This window comes from Phaethon aethereus (genome assembly GCF_964289735.1).
Source record: "Phaethon aethereus genome assembly, chromosome: 15".
In the NCBI taxonomy this organism is placed as follows: domain Eukaryota; kingdom Metazoa; phylum Chordata; class Aves; order Phaethontiformes; family Phaethontidae; genus Phaethon; species Phaethon aethereus.
This window is the reverse complement of record NC_138591.1, coordinates 11,886,640-11,907,428: the sequence shown is the minus strand read 5'-3', so window position 1 is coordinate 11,907,428 and position 20,789 is coordinate 11,886,640. Positions and strand designations below refer to the sequence as shown.

Genomic DNA, 20,789 nt, shown 5'->3' with positions numbered 1-20,789 from the left:
GTTTTGCTTTTCGATATTAATTTTTACCTGATATAAAAAAAGGGGGGGGGGGAGGGGACGGGACTGGAGGAGAGGATTTTTTTTCCTTTGAATTGTCTTTCACATTTCAGATAATTAATTATAATTAATTTTCACGTTTATGCTTAACCTTTATGTCAAACAAATGACAGATCTCTTCAAATGCAACACTTTGTATAAGCTGTTCCATGCTGCTTCTGTTGCTTCTAACTCTCCTGGCTTCAGGTATTTTAAATCAACTAAAAACTTGTTCATCTACACCCTGGGAATATGTTGGATTTCTCATGTTAATATGCATAGAAATAAATTTTGAGTATGTAAGTAATAAAATGTATCTCTTCATCCTCCAGTGCTCTTTAAAACAGTGTTCCTGAGTTACGTAGTATCATGGATGGTAACCATTAAGACCTAGTCAAAAACTGGTTGATAAAACATTGGTCCATATGCTTTTCTGTTTAAAAAGTATAAATCTGATTAGCTGAATTAAACTAATGAGTAGTAGCTCTTCAAATTTCAGCTGGTAATCAGTAATGTGTATGTGGCCAGGAAGAATGCACATTCCAATTTTTTAATTGTTGAAGAGTTAGCCTGAGGGACCTCTGAAAAAATAAATAGGGGAAAGGGCAGTATTTTTATAGGCAATTTTGGAGCTGCTCCTAAGTTTCAAACTGAATATAGCATGCTTAAAACACACAAACCAGAAGCCTCGGGAAACAAGAAGCAAATCCCTTAACCTTCTCATTTTGCTGCTTATAATAATGTCCAAGAACTTCACTTTATTTGGTTTTTCATGTGACTCGCATGTTGGCAAACTCTCTGATTTAGTATGAGTAGAAAAGGCTTATTCTTGTAAAAAGTCATACTACTCTCTACAACTAGAACATAAACTTCAAAACTTCAGCTTGACGTGGAAGCTGCATCCAGACAAATGTTAGTTAACCGTTTCATAATCACCGCGGAGTTAGGTGCCTGCCGTGTCTGTACGTGCAAGTTGTACCCGCGTATTTAGCGGGGGAAGATTGTTCTTGAGTTCTAGTGGGCTGCGTTCTCTGTGTCAGTCAGCGCTGTTGAACTGCTGTGTTGTCATGTTAAAGCTGATAACGAGTTTGTGAAAATGGTGGTTTAGATGGCTCTAATCTGTCGCTTTTTGCAATATGCACAGCTGTAAACTGATTTCCAAGCACCAGAAAACAGTACTGGACAGTAAACAGTCTATTTTCTGTTGTGGTTTGCTGTTCAAGGCAGATAATTAATAAGAATTTGTTAAATGGTTGATATTCCTTTAGTTGGACATCTGGGAGACAGAACTTACTGTTGCCAAATTGGACTTCATGTGGTCTCAGCATCTCTGCCAAACATGGAGCATGTGCTTTTTAAGCGTGCGACAAGAAATAAAGCAGCGTGCACTCTTATAGTTGATAAATACAAGAAACTTCAGAACAAACTTATAGTGTACAACTTCTGGCTTTTATGCCTTTCAGCTTGCTAGATAAGCTTGCTTTTGGATGCTGTTCACTTTGTATATTTACAGAGTTAGCTTTTCATCTGGAAAGGTTAGTATGAAATAAGTACTATTTCAGTGCTTCTCGACTTCCAGAGGTCTAGATTTCCTACAAATAGGCTGGAAACGGTGGGGAAGGTGGGAGAGGCTTCAGCTTGTCTTAACTTCATTAATTAAAATAAAATTCTGGGTTTACTTTAAATTGACGTAACCTGAAGTATTTCAGTGTTTCAACCATTCTGGGCTGTTAACTAGTTTGTGAGTCCTCGGTTAATGCGTTGTATCAGTGATAGGCTCCTGTTATTCATGGTTTCCTTGAATTTTGTTTCCAGCCAACTTTCAGTAACTGTCTAGGTCGCTGGTCTAAAAAGAACCTAGATACACTCTTAAAGGGAGGTTTCTTTGGATGTCTTTGTACCTGTGGAGTCTTTATATGCCATCTATAATGCACCCTTAAGAACTGTTGTTATTTGAGGGTGGGTTAATTTCTGAAACATGGTGAAAGTCTTATGTTAGATTTTTGAAGCGTTTGAAAGTAAAATTGGGTTTCTGTTCTGAGACATCTGACACAGTTATATGTTAATGGAGATAATGGACACGTTTATCAGTGGTACTTCAAAAGTTTTATTTTCCTTTAGCAGCTAAGGCTTGATTTTAATTCCCTTAGGTGCAATTTAATAATGTCAATGTTTTGATTATGAGCAACCTCTACAATATTTTAAGACCACTGGACTTAATTTTAACTTGACAATCTTCCTGAGAATTTTTTCTTGCTGTTTTGAAATGCAATAAATAAATAAATAAATTTAAAAATGCAATTCACTTAACCTGAAATTTTAAATACATATGAAAAGCAACTGCTTGTTATAAATGGCAAGCACTGGAATAATGTTAAGTTGTTCCATGTGTTAGTGCTCTGATACATGAGCTCATATAGAATTTACTGTGTGCAAGATATCTTTTTCCTCTAGTCATTGAGTAGACCAATGTGTTTAGACAGCAGGGGAGCAATGGACTAAAGCAGGTGCAGCAGCTGAAATTGTGATGGCCTTTCAGTAATTCTTGTTTAAATCATTAATCTTTTGGAACTTGTGAGTTTCTCAGACAGGGCTGGACTTCATGGTTTATTAGTGTTTTATAAGGTTTACTGTAGAACCTTCTACTTAGCGTGAATGCTTACCACCACAATTTAAAAATATACGCATATATTTGAGATTGTGTGCCTGTCAGTCTCTTCTCACTGAATTTGGGGAAATGGCAGATAGCATCTACTGTATTACCCAGATTGTTTGAAAAATTACATTTTGCATGACTCTGTTTCTCACCAATGAGATAATGTGAAATTCATTTCAGATACATACACTGAGCAGGAGACTCCTTAACATAAATCAGGGAAGCCGGAGTCATACTGCAGTTATGTCTAGTCTTAGCCATTACTGTGGTTTTACTTTTTATTCGAATTATGTGCAGTCTCAAACAGTTTCTCAAGTTTTTTGTGACTTCCCCTGTTGTGTGGGCCACCCCCCCCACCCCCCAAATTTTGGATTCTTAAGATCCACAAGGTTTTGATGTTTTAGGAAAGCTTCATTTAAATTTTGCATCGGTGGCTTGGTTATTTCTCATGTTAGTATTTTTGAGTGACTTGAATGATGGTGCTTCCTCAAAATGGCATTTAAGATGAGAAACTAATAGTTGTAGTAATTGTAATTTGACTACCTTTTAATTTTATTTGGATTTTTTGAAATGGGTTAATACATTTCACTGCTTTTGTTTCAACTAATGAGGTATTTAAACAGGATGCAAAGGTTAAGTAACTTGAATTCTTTCAGTAATTAAAAACCTGCATCTTTAACAAAGTTCAAATCCTTAATAACAATCTGCATACCTATGCATAGTGTGAAATGTCTCAGTGGACTATACTATTATCTGTGTTCTTTGTCAAGAGAAATTCTTTTAGTTTAAAACATTGTCTAAGGATCCTTCCTCTTCCTCTGCCATGCTTTGTACTTGGCATTTTTAATTCTGTAAAACCATTTTCTTTCAGATCACCTGTTCATTTTCCCATTTTCTCCAAAAAGGAGAGTCAAAGACTGCTTTTGATTTGCTCTCTGGCTAACTTGCTATCACTTTGCAAGGTGAACAACTGCTTTGTCACCACATTGATCCTGCTTCCTGCTCTGGATTCAGGTGTCAAGAGAGATGACAATCTTTGTAAAACAGTCTTTCCTAAAAGTCTATTTTAGAATCTGTATTGGTACCTTCTGCTGTCTTAGGCTAATACAGGAGAGGAAAACAGAAAGAGATGTACATGTACAAACTGGAGTTTTCAGTTTTGAGACAGCCTGCAGATAGTTCCTGTTATCAAATATAATTCAAAGGCTATGGATCCTCCTAATTGTTAAATGACTTTTCTCCATCATACTCTAATACACAGATTTCTTGGAGCAAGGAAATACATCTTCACCATCCTTAATTTGTGTTTCTGTGCAGTCAGTATGCAGCTTGTGAAATTGGGTATGGAGTTAACTAACAAAGTGGATATATTTTGTAACATGGAAAAGTGTCCTAGCATAGCAATTTGTTCTTGAACATTTTGTACTTAATTCTGTACGTCTGTCTCAGAACAAAAGTGTTACAGGTTATATGAGTTATAACACAAAAGTGTTATTAAAAGTGTATGAAAGTTAAGATTTTCTTCATGGGTGCCAAAGAATAACATAATATTTTACCTCAGTTGTGTTGTTTTGTTTTGTTTTCTAAACAAAAATTTTTAGACATCTAAATTTCTAAGCATGTGAAAATGACCAGTCAAGTATTGTTTATTTTATAAATGCAATGCAGATGATTTCAGAGAGTCATATTTTCTTAGAGGAGTTTGAACAGGTGGTCTGTGTTGGTGTAATTGATAAAAAACCTCAAGTTCTCTAAGAAAATGTTGAGACTTGGCACTTCTTAAATACAGTACCTTCCAGCCTGTTTAATGTTTGGGCAACTGAGGAGGAGCAATGCATCTACAGAAGCTTGATAAATTCCCTTGGGGAAGCAGGGGGGAAACAGGCATGTTAAATAATTGAAAACTTGTTGAAGCACACATATTTTATGATTGAATGCTACAACTTGTATTAAGAGACTTGAGACTTTCTAATAGTTACATGGAGGCTGCTTTCCTTATCACTGAATAAAAGACGGAATAAATAATTTTGCTGATATCTGAGACAGTCAACTGTAGTTATATTTCTGGAAGTACGTTGACTTTTAACTTTTTAACTTCTTCAAGGTTTTTGAATTTTTCTAAGTGGTGCTGGGATCCAAAATTATGCTACGTTTTAGGTTTCAAACAATTAGGCTCTGACTTCTGCATGGCTAAATTTTTTTAATGAGTAAAAGAAATTGTAAGTTAATTTTAATTATCTCCTGACCTGAGAGCAAACCAAGAGGTTCCCTTCATGATGCTTCAGTGCAGGATGATCTTTCATGCAGGATCTTTCATGAGATCTTGATACTGTGTTTTATTTAGTGCTCTACTTTTTTTTTTTTTTTTTAAATGGTTTGCAGTGAGGTTTTTCTTCTCTTTAACCTTCCTTGAGGACAAGGATCTTGAGAAGCACACTGATGAAGTGTCACTTCATTCAGCAATGCTGGGCAAGTCTGCTGTAGTTACCTTGGCACGTGCAAAAGGGTTTTGATGCAGCAGCACAGCTATCATGGAAAATGGAAAGCAGGCAGTCAGGCTTTCTGTAGCTGACTTAGTAGTTATTTTTTACTCTCTTCAGTCACAACTGAATATTTTTTTCAATTTCAAGTGTGCTGGTCCTTTTGGAGGTGGGCCAAGGATTTATTTCACAAAGGTTTTTTGTTGTACTATATAGACCAGTGCATGGTTCCAGCCCCGTTGCCAGCTCTGCTTCCTTGTTTTAGTCAAGGGATGGCCAAGTGAATGGGCTGAGATTAGGAACTAATTAGTTTACATGTTCAGATGGAGCAAAGAGGCTGTGATTGGACCAGGTTTGAAAATAAACTGGGTTGACACTAAAGAAAAATGCATTTGACAGTGACTACTTACCCTGCATGAAAAAAACTGGGATAAAGAGCCAGAACTGGATAATGGGATGTAGGTTGGTTAAGTTGGGGAAAACTGGTGCCTAATGGTAGCAGAGACAAACAATTTTAAAAAGGCAGTAGGAGTACTGCCTTGCCAGAGAAAGTGGGAAACTGAGTTTAATGTTGAAGAATGTTTAGGGTTATGATAGATTGTGAGACCAATATGAGATAAAGACAAACCCAGAAAAGACTGAAGTGTGAAAAAGACAAATAGGAGGAGAGGGTATGATAAAAACAGAAATCAGCAGAAATGTTGGCTAATTAGAAGTCTCTCAAGTTCATGCATCTTTTTCCAAGAGAAGCCAACTGAGAGTGGGCCCAATGCTTTTTATACTGAGTCAACACTAGCAACTATCAGTAACTTTCATGATTCTAGTGGGAGAAGCTGGAGAAGTACAGTTAAAACTTCTGGTCCAACTAATTATTTGTGTGTGTAACATTGTGATGCCCTGCAGCAGAAATTGTCCAGGTATGCCTAAAGGTCTGAAAGATGCATATAGGCTAAAAAAACCCCAACATTAATATTGCAATGCAAATTTCACTAATATTTAACATAAGATAGGTGATTTATGCTTATGCATTGATAAAGTCCCTGGCCATGTGATCATGTTTCTTTTGGAGAATTTTGATTTATGTCTTCTCTGGGAATATGTTAATACATTTGCTCTGTAGGAACCCAGCCCTGATTAGATTGTCCACTGCACAGAGCATTCCCTTCCATTTAGGTTAATTTAAAAGATGCCCTCTAATTTGGGATGTTGAGTCTTTACTTCTACTCTCTGTTTATAAAAAAAGCACTGCTGCTTCAGCTCATGAGCCTTACTTTGAAACACTGGACAATGCCATGACCGAAAAAAATGCACATGCAAACATCTTATTTTTTTAAATGGAGGATGAATAGCCCTAGAAGTCAGTAAATAAAGCTGTGGAACCATACAGTGAGTAATGAGAATAAAACAAAATACTGAATTAGCTGCTCTCTAATTGAACACTGTCGAACCAACTGAGGCAGCAGTCTCATGTTTTAAGTAGTACACGATAAGATAAGACTAACACAGCATCTATACAGAGGTCACTTTAAGGCTTCACAGGTGAATTTTCACTTCAGTATTTCATAAACTTGAGTGTTTATTATTGCAGCCTTAATTTCTGTAGTTCTGTGTATTTATTTTATTTATATTTTTTGTTTTTTTATCTACACAGTTCACTTAAATATTTGTCTATTTATTATGAGACTTAATATTGTCCGTGGCCGTCTGTCAGGATTTTGCTCTGCATAAGAGCAAGGACTTGGTGAAAGAGTATCTTTGTACACATTCATCTTGGATAGCTCAGTGTCAGTCGGCCTGTTTTACAGCTTGCCTAATAACTAGGGAAGATGCCATCCTGTAGAAATGTTTTTCCTAAAATAATGTGCAATTACTATTATCCTACTATAAGACAGAAACTTAACTTTACAGCTGCGACTAGCATAATGAAATGCAGCCATGTGTTGTTGGTTACTAGGTCAGGTTTCTCACAGAAAGATTTCTCTTCTCTCTTATGATTTAAAAAAATAATAAACCCCCTAAGTTCTCTTCAGTTTGTTACAATTCACAAAGCATTCTAGCAACACATTTCTTCTATTGGCAGTGCAGAGCAACATAACTGTATTTGCTTTCTTTGGCAATACGGACAGTATTTATAAAAAAAAATCAGAGAAAATGTATTTTAAATTTACAGGGAGCTGCCTTTCAGTTCAAGACTGTGCAAGATTGATTGTATCTGCGTGGCTCTGTAGAATTCTCCATATACCTTCATTTCAGTTGTTCACTGCATGAAGCAATATATTCAGCACATAATTTTTCATGTTAAATATATATATATACACATATATATTTATATGCATATGCATGTATTTGTGTTTATGTGTAATATGAATGGGTTGCTATAAAATACAGGCCTTATTTCAGGAAAGCAGAGTTGTCTTTTGTTCAAAAGTATTGACTCTTACACAGATTTATTTTAAAATTATCTCTAGGCTGCATAAAGATGATTTTTTGTTTTTTCCCTTAAATACAGGCTAGGTTTGTCACGGAATTAAATGGAAGAGCCGTAACTTTGGCTCTTAGTTTATAGCAAAACAAATAATATGAAATGGTTATTGTGTTTTAACAAATCACTATTTATCAGATGATCTATGGTAACTATGCGCTTGATTTTAGCAAGTAAAAACATGCTTTAGTTTAACTAAACAAATTTTACCCTGAGGAATGTCGGCTGGCATGCAGTAACTCCAGTGAGCATTATTAATTCATTCATGATGCCTGCACCATAAATTCATGGGCAATAAATATATTCCTAATTCTTACAAACAGATCCTGTAACTTCACAGTTCAAAACAAATTAAAGGGGTGTGAAAGAGGTATACATAACATCTCTTTGGTTAGTACAACAATCTCAGGAGGCTATTAATCATAATTGCTGGTATCTATTCTTGGCTTTAAAATTAAATATACAAAGCTGTTGCCGAGTTTTATGTATGTTTGAGAGACTTTGCAGCAGGAGCCGTATGCTGTGACTGGTATCATAGGTAATCAGTTTCACAGTAGCATAGCCACTATGCAGAACAGATGATCTCTTCTGAAAGAGGCAAAAATCCAAGTACACCCATCTTCCTCACATCTTCTGACTTGTGATGCTGGAGCTTGCTATTTCTAGTGCTTGGGCTAGAGGTAACACAGAATACCTGTATTCAAGATGACAACACTGCAACTAGAATCAGGAAGTTGGGTACACATCTGAAATGTTGACAAAATTTGGAAGTACGTAATAAAATCAGGATTTTGTCTCCAGTACAGTTATGGTATTTTAAAATGTGCAGCTCAAGTATATGAAAAACAATCTGGTTTTTTTTGTTTGTTTGTTTTGTTTTATATTTAAACTGGTTTACTGGTTGGTTTACAATACTTTCCTTCAGTGAGTTAGTCTGAAAACAGCAGAGGACACCAGCTGACAGTCAGTTTAATTTGCTGATTCATCTGTTATAGTGATGGCTTTAGGCCAGAGCTTGGCTTGCAGACTAAAGGCTGAGAGCTGTGAAGATGCAGGGCTTGAAGGAATGTTGGTAAATTGTTGCTGAGTGAAGGCAGTGAAAGTTTTTTCTTTGTTTTTGAAGTGCTTCTAATTTTGCTTTGACAGAAATCATTCTACCTTGAACTCACAGTCTTTTTAGTTAAATAGAAACCAAACATTAGAAAGATACAAGGATGGAACAGCTGGATATTAGTGAAGTGCTGCTTCCACGGATATCTTGTGCAACCAAAAATGCAGCTCAAATAAGCTTATGTTTCACAGCAATCAAACAGAGTTTTGGCACAGGCTTTGCAAATGTCGTCTTTTCCTGGCAGACTTGCAAAATAAACCTGCTGGGTTAAGTAATGAGACTAAAAGGGAAAAAATCCAGGAAATCTTTTCTTGCCAACAAGCAATCTGGAAGAGGGTTACGACTCAAGAATTGATGGTTTCTAATTTAAAAGAAAAGTCTTAAGTAGATTTAACCCTTTTTGTATGAAGTCTGACTCTGAAAAGAATTTTGAATATCTAATTCAATCATACCTTGTGAATTTAGGACAGTACAGCATTTGTGGTTTGTTTTTTTTTAATCACTAACAATGGAACTAGAAGTTGTTTATATGAACAGAACAAATAGTTTACTGCCTTCTGCTTTTCCAAATAAGTTATTTCAGGAGAGGGCATGCTGTCATTTAAGTGTTTTGTATGTAACATCACTCTTCTTCCCCGTAGCTGTAAACACCAGCAGATATGCTGAAAGTTATAGGATCCAGACTTATGCAGAATATGTTGAGAAAAAACATGAAGAAAAACAGGCAAAGAGAAAATGTACAGAAGATAGTTGGAAGGAGATGGAGAGAAAACGGTTAAAAACTCATTGCACACCTTATGTTTCCCAGAGTCGATACTACTGTGTTAACAGGTGAGACTTTTCCTGCATTGACAACTCTTGTATTTTTATTGCATTTTTATTAGAAGTGTAGCAATTTTCAGGTAGTTCATAACTGATAGGTGACTTTTTTCCTGTACATATTTCTTTGTATATAAATCAGTAGTGGTATATCAGCTGTCAAAAGATCGTAGGTAAAGGAGCAGAGGGAATTTTGTCACAAATATGATTACACAAGTTTTTAAAATATTGGGATCTTGTGTGCAGGTCAAATCACAGCTTCAGAGCTTGATGTAGCAGTACCTTTTCGTATAAACAAAATAAAAAAAAATTATTTTTTTCCTTCATTTGACACCTCTGGCTTGCGTCATCTGGAAACTTGGCTGTCATCTTATACCCTTGTAAAGGCTGTCTTGGTTTTTGGATGACTTTCCGTGGTTATAATACTGCCACAGAGAAGGGTATAAATTACCATCTTGAGCAGTCCTGATGAAGTCGTCCTTATGCTTTAGAAACAGGGGAGCAAATGATGATACTTGCATGACTTTAAGCTTTTGGAGTAAAACTTAAAAAGCTTTTAGTTCATTATTTAAGGACAAAATTAAGTTAGGAGATGCCGGTTTTGATTCTGTGGCAGTGTGTTGCTGGGTGTATTTCTTGTTCCATTTCTACCTTTTATATTAATGACAGGTTTTGGATGTGATGGTAACAGGAGGCTTCTTTCTCAGTCATCTGTGAATGAGGAGGGTCTTCTAGTGTTAATATAATTGTATATTTAACCTGTCAAGTTATTGCCATTCATTCTCTTTCTCCCCACCCACTTCCAGATTCTATCAGTTGTATATAAAAAAAAGTTTCAGTAGAGTCTGTAAGTTACATTTCTGTAAGGTGGTGTTTTGTTTTTTTGTTTTTTGTTTTTGTTTTGAGTTGGTGGTTTGGTTTTTTCCCCTGGTTAGACAAACCAAATGAGATGGTCATAAAACTAACACTGAGGTCCTTCCACTTTATCTTTCTTGGAAATGCTATGATACATTCTAGCTCTCATTATATCTTCCTGTAAATGTTATCTGTTGTGTAACAAATATACTAATCTTGTTCTGTTCTTCTCACTTACATGAGCTTATGATTTGCCTACTTTGCAAAATTAAATGCAGGTGTGTATTTTGGCTAGCTGTCAAATGTTCATGGCTTTTGTCATGGTGGGAATTCTAAATGCGTTGGAGACATGTTTGATCCCTAAAACCCATATGGAGGAACCTGGTGATAAAATCCCTATCAAATGAAGTTAGTTTAATTGAACTATTGTACTTAGGAAAACTTTGGAGTGCATGCTGTGAAGAGATGAGGCGCTTTAAAGATTGTCCTGACACTAGTTTACATGTGGCTAAGGTTTAGGTCTATAATTAAGTCTATATTAAGTAGTCTGAAAATACTTATCACATCTTGAGTCTACTGCAAAGAAATACTAAGTCCTAGTTTTATTTCTACTAGAGGAAGTATCTCTTCTCAGCGTTGTTTTTTGGGTATCTCACAGATTCTAGACAGATGGTAAGAATAGCAACTTATGGTTTGAACTATAGACAACTTACTATTTTAGCATATACTTTAGAAAACAGTAGATGTGGAAAGCTGATCTGTTGTTATCTGGCAAAGAAGTTTGAGGACTACTGCAAATGTATAATTTGGAAAATGGCTGAGTAATATTTTCAGTTAATTTTTTCTGTAAAATTATGATAATACTGCAATGAGTGCCTAAGGCACTTAATCTCCTTGAAAATTTTTAGTCGATTTTTTCTAGTGTTGTAAAATTCCACAAGAAGCAGCCTTGGTTTTGGATGATCAACATTTGGATAGCAGCTTTTATTTTGTTGATAGAACTTTTTTTGTGATTGATGTTACATGAATTTCTGTTCTCTCATTATTCCATTAGTAAAGTGATTCGGTTCTGTCCCAAACTCCCTTTCATGCAGGCCTTTTGACATGTTTTTCTTAGTTTTATTTTTATTCGTTACTAGTTAGACAGTGTTCTCTTCTCAATTAATCTTTTGTAAACATTTTCTCTTAAGTGTAATCTGGTTAAGTATAACATGGAACTGCAAACCTTGCAGTCTTTCAGTTCACTCGAGATGAACATTTCCCTTTTGTTTCCAGACAAAGACGTATCAAAAACATGTATTTATATTTTATATAGTGTGCATATAACCATTTTATATAAAATATAGTAAATATAACAAATATAAGTATTTATATAAAGCAATTGGGATAAATATATATGTATACACACATGTATGTACGTATATACACACAAGTATACACACATGTATATGTGTGTATATTTGTCCAGATTAATTTGAATCATAAATAGTTGAGCACTCAATATGGTGATGTATCTAGCAGCTGATCTCTTATAATAGCTTCATGTTACTACATCCTTTATTTATTTATTATTTAATAAGCTTGCTGCATCAATTTCTGCCAGGGAGCACAGCTGCAGAGTAGCTGTTCCTCTCCATGATGACAATATATCCTGACTACTTTTTCATTCAGCAATGAAGTTGTTGGGTATTTCTTGTAAGGAACTTTTGTCTTAAATTGACAGGTTGGTAAGTATGTAACAAAGGTTCCTTAATTCCTGTCTTACTAAAAAAAACTATAGTCTCATATTATAGAGGAACCACTCATCAGAAAAGTTAATAGTATAATAGTATTAATTGCAGTTACAAGGTAAAATCACTTATAATTAATATATACCCTTTGCATGTAACTTATTACTACTGTTAGATATCAAAATTGATTTTAATGGAAATATGCCTGATTATTAATGTCAGGTGGAGAAGTAGAGGAAAAACTGATGCATTTGACAAAACTTCAAGCAGTTAATAAGATCCCCTTCTCTAAAGCCATTCACTGTTCAGAACACACTTTCGAAACGAACATGGCCTCTTGTGTATTACACAGCACTGGCTATGTTGTGCTTAGCAAATAACTGCCTGCCAGCGCTGCTGTGGCTGTTAAATGCATGGATTTAAGATCTTTTCCTTACCAAAATAGTGTTAAACCGGAGCATGATAAATTAAATTGGGTATGTGATATGTAAAACTAGATATCCTGTTCTACTTGTACTTACTCTAATTTTCCTGATCATCATTTAGGAGTAACATAGAATAAGGCCAATGACAAAAGACTTAAATTAGGATGAAGTACCGTAAAGTGATAAGTTATTTTGTCTTACAAATTTTCTACCTAAAACCAGGAGTGCTGCATCTTCTGTCAAGTCAGGGTGCTGTTTGTAGCACCACATCCTTGAATGCCTTTATTTTGCTGAAGATAGTTTATCTCCTTTTTGAAATGTTCATGTATTTCTGCTGATGATTCTTCGGGTTTTTTACAGAAAAGGTTGTTTATAGTGGTTTATTACTAAATAAAGGATAAGAATTGGGAAAAGCTGAGTCACTAAAGATATGGATAATAAATATTGCAAGTAAATTATTATAGTACTTCAGTATTCTAGTGTTATTTCCAGTGATTTCACCTGCTCTTGACCTGAAATGACTGATTTTTATGATGGGTCAGTAACTACTCCCAGTGTTGTTTCTAGTGGCAAGAGAACACTGGGTTTATGTTTTTCTTTAAATGAAATTTACTTGGAGTCCTCTATATATCCAGGCCAATTCAAGATGCTCCGTTGTGATGGAAGTAAGTGGTCCTTTTGAAAGTAGGACATGCTTTTCCAAAACAGAAAATGTTTAATGCTACATCAAAATTGTTTTCAAATCAAAATCATCAAAATTGTTTTCCCACCTTTTGCCCCCCTTCCACTTGCTGATTCTTTCAAAATAATTATCATAGTACTAGTTGGATTGCTGCTATTTAGGAGCCGAAATGACATTACAAAGTTTATGGGCAGTTTAATCAGGTGGAGTCCTTGCTCTTTTTGGCAGTAGAGTGACATATATATGTCCTTCACATCCTGTTGATTCATCAAATTGTGTTTAGTACTAATGTTGCTAGTCATACTGCTGGAACAAAAATACTGTATTCTTTGTTGATTAGGATTGTACTTAATAGGAATAGAAATTGAGAATAAAATCTAGATTTTCTGTTTCTACCAACTTCCTCCAGTGGCATTCATCCTTGTCATCCTTGTGGGCTGGCATTAAAATAGGTCTGCAGAAGGGAGAGGTTGGGGAAGGAGGACTAGTGGAAACTGCCATCCTTGAAGAGGCTTGGAACCCCAACTACCATCATCATTGACTGATGTGAAAGCTATATTGTTTTCACTAAGTAGATTTGCCAGCTGGCAATGTATGTAGGCTTTTGTTCTGGTGGGGTATTTTGGTGTCCTGCCCCCCGCACCCCATTTATTAATGGATGGTGTAAGTCTCTGTCTCTAAATGGTTCAGGTATCCAAACTGTTGGGGAACCTAAGCAAGTATATCTGAATCGGACAATTACTGATAGCTGTTAGTTGTTGTTTCATTCTTCCACTTTGTTTAGTTGTTTCTCAACAGACTGAGGAAATTGAGACAGAAATATGGACATATTCCAGAATAGCTGGTATAATTAGAAAACTGAACTTTGCTCTGAGTAGTGCTCTAACTTGTATATACAACCATTCTGATTTGCCAGTATTGCTAAGTGAATAAATAACGTTGCTGTAGTCCTTGAATCTTATTTTAGGTCAAAGAAGAGTAAGACACAGAAAAAAAATCTACGCTTAGCCATGTAGAATCCGTGCAATGAATGAATGAATGTAGAATGAAATTAATATATTGGGAGAAAGCAAGAAGTCAACAGTTCTTGATTATAAAATATATATAATTTGGATTTTGTGCTGCTGGTTTTTTGTTTGTGGTTTGTTTGGGGTTTTTTTCTCCTTAAGGTATCTGCTGGAAGAACATAAGGCCTAAAATTAGTTTTATTCTGTACTTTGGTACACAGCTAAGTGCGCACTGAAGGTCAAGAACTTGTTTCTCTTCATTTGCAATAACTTCTCAAGAGTCTAAGTTGAAAACAATTAAGTTCAGCCATAACACCTTTCAAAAGGGAGCTTGTTCCTACAGTGAGTGCAAGTTAGCTTCTAAGAGCCCATTGCTCATATGTTTAAGAAATCCTGGGATCATAATTTATGGTTCCTGAGTTTTTCTTCCTCATGTATTTTTCAGAATATCTTTCCCAAAAGTAGAATCCTTACAAACTTTTCTAAACAATGTTTAAAAAAAAAAAAGTAGTTTTTCATTTTCTAAATGCTCTTTCTTCACTAAACTTTTTTTCTTTCCAAACCCAGTTTTTTCCTGTTTTACAATACTGAAGTGTGTATGTAGGATAAACAGTTCTATCCAGCTTTTTGGCTGGTATCTTTTTATTGATGGTAGTTGCGGTGTGACTCAGAACGATGATTTGTAAGAAATCATGCAAGAAGGCCTTCTGTGTGTGAATGTTTGGAGGAAAAGCCAGCTATTCATCAAAGTAAATGGTGTCTGTGCTCCTAAAGTGGAAGTAGGAGCATGAGGCGTAATCATGTGTTTCATGTTTGTTTATTGCCTTTGGACATCCCAGAAAGAGTCTGTTTTAAATTGCAAAATGTTCAGCTGAAAAAATTCCATTTCAAAGCCAAAACTATACAGCCAAATTTAACAGTCCTTTAGCTGAAAGCTTTTTGAAACACTGTAATTCCCTGCTATTATTGATTAGAAAGAAAAAAAAAATAGCTCGTAAAGCTTTGTTCTGTAACTCAATATTAATTTTTTATTTAAAAAAAAGAATAGAACATGGCATAGATGCGTACAGCCCTTTTGTGTAGTTCTTAATGAAAAACTAAAGGTTTGTAAGTATAAAGCTACCTTTTTTAATTGGTTGTTCTAAAAGACCATTAAAATAGACATTTTAGTAGCTGATATTCACATATCTAGAAGTTTGTAATGGGAACTACTTTTTAATTAGCCCCTTTTGCTACTGCATCTTTCTTATACTCATGCTAATTTGATTTTAATATTGTCATTTGTCTTTCAAGGAAACTTTACAATAGCATTCCAGTTAAATGAAAATCTATGCAGTGTTATTTCAATGCATACTGAATGAAATGGAGCTCCAAGTTCATCTTCATACTGTATTAGTCAGGCTTCTTTCAAATACTACCTATGACATGAGCATGCCATTTTTCGTGCTTTTTATTTTATCAGCCTGTTGGATGGTAGGACTCTTCACTTTAAGGCCTAATTTAAAGTTTATTATATGGAGCTTGATGGTTTTCTCTACCTTTATATAATAGAAACGCTTTCAAAACTTCATATAGTTCCAGGAGAGAGGATGAAGTTAGCATGTAGGATCCTTCAATATCAAGATGTGTGTTTGAGGCTTAACAGTTGTATAAAATGTATTGTCTGTTGAGAATGCTTTACAAGAGCTTTCATAACTAAGAGAGTAAAAATTAAAACTAAGCAGGGATATTTGAATTGAGTGATCTCCTCAGAATAGCAGCTAAGCCCGAGACATCTATCGTACAAAGAATGAATACCTTTATTTACATAAGATTGGTTTAGATTGACAATTTATGGCATTTTATAGTTAAGTCAGATCTTCTGGATAATGTAATTTCATGGTACACCACTTACTACAGTTTATTCTACTACCTTCATAAGCATTAAACAGATGTACCTATGTAATAGTTATTCTTGACTTGTTCATAATCATATTTATTCTACATTTCAGTTTTACAGGTACCAGTACAGTGGGAAAGAGAAGCATGAGTCCTATTCAGGAAGAAACTGGTTCTGATGATATGGAAGAGGGAGAAGGCCAAGATCCAGAATATAATCAGACAGACTCCTGTGCAGAGTCTCTTCCAGATGGTAAGAAGAGAGCCAAAAAGTTCAAAAAGATCAAGACAGAACAAGTTCCAGCAGGTAAGCACAGTGTTTGTGCGTATGGTTTTCTATTCTGTTTGCAACTACACTAGGGCTGAACAGAATTGAAGTTGTTGTCATGAATGTCTTAACTTTCTGCAAAATAACTTACAACAGTGACTAACTCCATTACATTCACAGAAGTCCAGGAAAGTTCTTTAAACTGAAGATTGCATCATAGAAAAATTTTAAACAAAAAACAAAACCCTGCATAAATAACCTCCACCCCAAAACAAAAAAAACACAACCCACAAACAAACAAAACCTCACCTGAGACCAACCAAAGGAAGCACGATGTAGTTGATTTCTTACTTGCTTACTTTCTTCCTTAAACTAAGGAATATTTTTAGCTATTCTTAATCTCTTTTTTTCTTTTTTTTTTTTTTGGTCATATTTCTTAATGTGACTTTCTAGTTAAGGTTACCTAATGTGTTTTGCCTATCATAAGCAAAATTGAAGGAATTCTTCAAGTAGGATTCTAGAGTAGATTTCCCTATTAATCCAATACTTTATCACAAAATGTAAGGTTAACTTAATGTGGACATGTTCCTGTAAGCTTGATTGGATGGAGTCATAGCATACTTGAATGCACATAGCTTGACCTGACAGATGTGTGTCACTAGACAACCTCTGTTGCTTGCAAATGAGTCCAGTTTTAATAAAACTGCCTGCAGCCCTGAAAGCTAATATATGTGCCCTTTTAATGAGCACTTGAAGACTATATATCCTGATAATATTGCAGTAACATCCCTTATTTACAGTTATTTTTGAGATAAGATATTTCTTCAAGTTGAGAAAACAATGGAATGTCTCAGTCGGGTCAGAATATTATTAACCTCTAAAGTTAAGCCAAAACTTTGACAGTCTGCCTGCCTGGCCCTTACCACTCTTGTGGCACAGGGCTTGCCACAATGCTGTTTTAGGTTGAGTGCAGTTTGACCCAGTCAGACTGCTGCTTTACATCCCCTGGTATTAATAACCAGGCTGCAACTCTACTGAAACCCTTTCCTCTCTGGAACGTTTCTTGAGAATGTGTTGACTTTGAGACAACTCAACGAAGGAGTAAGCTGCCAGACAAGTGCTGATCTACTGGACTTTTAAACTTATACAGACCCTTTTAGCTTTTTGGGTGCTTTGCATTTATGGATCACTTAGCTGTGGGTTTTTTTTTCTGGTAACACTTGGCAAGATGGTAAGGAAAAGTGAGTGTGTTTAAAATCCCTTCCAAATATTTTGGACTGGTGGATCATAGTCACCCTTAGCAGTTCTTGCGTCTTATCACATGCTCTGAGTAAGCCTTCGCTTATCTGGAGGGCTTACTGGACCGTGAGCAGATCATTCACATTTCATGGACTGCTAGTTGTTGAAGCTTGAGGAATCTCACTTTCAGGAGATGCAGATTTTAAAAAGTAGAAGAAATAGTAGTGTTTTGTTGTAAAAGTGTCAAACTGTGGATTTGCCCAAATGATAATTTTTTTTCTTTCTTTCTTCTGTTATGTATTTTATAAATTTTTTTAGTCTGGTTTAGAACTCACAATATAATGCTTGAAAAATCAATAGCGTTTTTAATACAAATTATAACAGCAAATAATCTCTTTGTCTTCTAAAAAGTTTTTTTTATGTATACATTAGTATATGCAATGTTCTATGTGGTGTTTTTAACTGTAGCCTTTACTGTTCTTTATTTTGTTGAAGACTCTTCACCTAGGTTGATGTAAGGGATTTTTTTGCAGAGTTTAATACTTACGTATTTTTTAGCCAAAGTACTTTGAACTGTAGGTCTGACTAACCTCAGGCAGGCGACAATCAGATGATGGTTTTACCTGATATTTTTGCTATGTTGTGTGAGTTATTGCAGCCCGTACAAAAATAACATTAGGTCACATGAATTTAAACCTCAAAATATTTTATTGATCTATTTATTGTTGATTCTATTTCAGCTTTTGTTAGTAATTTGTTGCAAAAATTGATTAGACTATATTAAAATAATATTAATAGTTAAAACTTCATTTCAATCTGCTCTACTCACTTTTATCCAGAAAGTGGTATTGTATATGAAGCATCCTTTCTCCTGATTTGGTAGAGTAAAATCTTTCTTAGCTGATTCAAAAGCTGAGCTTGGAAATTGCATTCTTCTTGTAGCTCAACAGGGCAATTGGGCCATGCAAACATGTGCAAAATTACAAGACTGTCTACTGTAATTCCAAGTATAAAATTCATGCTCTGTATTTGGCATTATGGAAACATACATTATCAGTGTTAGTGTGATTCATCTTCTCCAATTAATTTAGGCTAGAAATATTCTTCACTGTCTTAACTGCATTAAACAAGAATAACTGCAAGTACACTTGGGAAAATAGTATTATTTAATTTTATCATCCCAGTTATTGCAAAACCAAAATTAATTACTTGAATTAAAAGTATTCGTTAATTGCAAGATATAATATTTACCATTTGGTTGAGAAACTTGACATTAACTTTTTTTTTTTTAGTGCCTACTCATAAACAATCTCTTGGTTTCGCTTTGTAAATATTGACTTGCCGGTAATGTATTTAGTGTCTCTCTTTAGAGGAGAAAATATGTCTTCGTGTTCTCTGAAAAAACAAAAAGATTCTTGATTTAATTTCTATTCTTGTCAGTGTTTGTATATTGAAGTCTTTAATATATTGTTTTGTGACTCTGTCTTTTAGGAAGACTCACAGCTAGTTCTGCTGGAATTTTTGAAGTCCCTGAAACATGGTAGGAAACAACTGCCTTAACAAGTGGAATTAATTGAAAGCAGTTGTGAGAATACACCTCTTGGAAGCCATACTTTATTTAAATAAAGTGGTGTTAACAAAGCAGTATGTGTCCTGAAAATCAGTTTAATTATTTTAAACTGTTTATTGAACAATCGCTGTCGGTTTTACTTGTGTGTATATTAACTAGCATATGATTCGTTGTTGATCATGTGAAATCCTTGCTGTCATAAATGATGTTAGATTTAAGAAGCAAGACTAAATGTATTTTGGTCACCTACTTTGGCATGCTGGCTATGAAATGTACAAAAAGAACTGGCACTATGATTTCATGCGAGGCTGTTTCCTATGCTTGAGGGGAGTTACCACAAATCTCCTAATCTAGCAATTTTTTTCAGGCATTATCAATATGCTGTCAGCATTCTTGAAACAGGTAGAACTGCAGGTTTGCATATTGCTTTCTACAGTTACTTGATCTGGAAATCTTTTTTTTAGTTTTCCATTCTCTATCCCCCACCCTCTCTGCTGCCAGTATTCATGTAAATTCCAACTTTACAACTACCTTATCCTTTCAAAAAACTGTAACTTATAAGTTTCTCAAACATTAATTTCCTGGTGGGATGTAGTTTTTCTTTGTTTTCATGTCTTGTTGCTGTTTTCACTCTTAAGTCTTGATCTATTTCTTCCCTTCTTCTTCCTCAGTTTGTGGGGGTTTTGTAAAAATGTTTTTTGGTACCTGTGACAAACCTGCTAACTACACCAGCCCTTTATTTGTTTAAAAAAGGATCTGCATTGGTAGATTTCAGAAAATGTTTGATATTTAACATTTTTGTATCATGGAAATAAAAACAAAAGATGTATTTCCATAAAATGAAATTAAAGACATTTTCTTAGGAACTGTTTTTGTTTTATTTATTAGCTTCTGAAATGTTTTTAGTGAACTCTCCTTTTTTCTTCATAATATAACAATTTTTTTGTCAGCCTGTGTTTAGTAGGACCTTTTTGGTCCATGGACTCCTTTCAAGATATTTGTGAAAGGTAACCAAGAAAAGCAAGCCTGTTGTCATAAGATTTAAATCGCTGTGCTTTTCCCTTGGAGGGAGGCAAAGAGAAGAGGTTCTGCAAATCGGCAAGTTTAAATCCGTTGCTGTGGAAGAGTGGAAGATTAGGAAGGCTTCATCAGATTGTATTTACATTAGAGCAGGAGCCACTGTCATTTAAACAATGCAATAACCTGTTTGAAGGTATGCCAAAATTTGTTGTGTTTTAAATGATTGTGAGAGCTATCTTGAACCTGCATTGCAAAAGGGGAAATAATTTAAAGCTGTGAAATGTGTGAAAAGCTTTATTTCTAACCTTGGAATACTACCAGGAGTAGTATAATTAACTTGGTTTTTTAATAACAGCCGTATCATCACATTCTCACACTAAAATGTGGGAAAGAAGACAGTGGTGTTAGTGATGCAAGGGGAGATCAGTACCCGAACCCTTCTGCTCTCAAGGATCCAGAGACTTTTCTTCTCAGACTCGTGACCTTAGGAGTAAATACTTAAAAATCACTTTTATCTTGAGTATCTAAACC

The 20,789-nt window shown here is 35.0% G+C and overlaps 1 protein-coding gene across 2 annotated transcripts in view; it reads left to right on the top strand.

Annotated features, from left to right (window-relative positions):
• Window positions 1-19,212, top strand: part of PARN (poly(A)-specific ribonuclease) — a gene marked incomplete at its 3' end in the record, with an annotated part of 58,638 nt that extends 39,426 nt beyond the window's left edge. Inside the window, exons 19-21 of one of the 2 annotated variants that reach the window (XM_082006943.1) lie at window positions 9,407-9,596; window positions 16,275-16,468; window positions 19,160-19,212. In XM_082006943.1, coding sequence (XP_081863069.1) covers window positions 9,407-9,596; window positions 16,275-16,468; window positions 19,160-19,212 — 437 coding nt within the window. Of the gene's footprint in view, window positions 1-9,406; window positions 9,597-16,214; window positions 16,469-19,159 lie in introns of both variants that reach the window. The other variant, XM_082006942.1, reaches the window with a different exon arrangement.
• Between the last annotated feature and the right edge of the window lie 1,577 nt (window positions 19,213-20,789).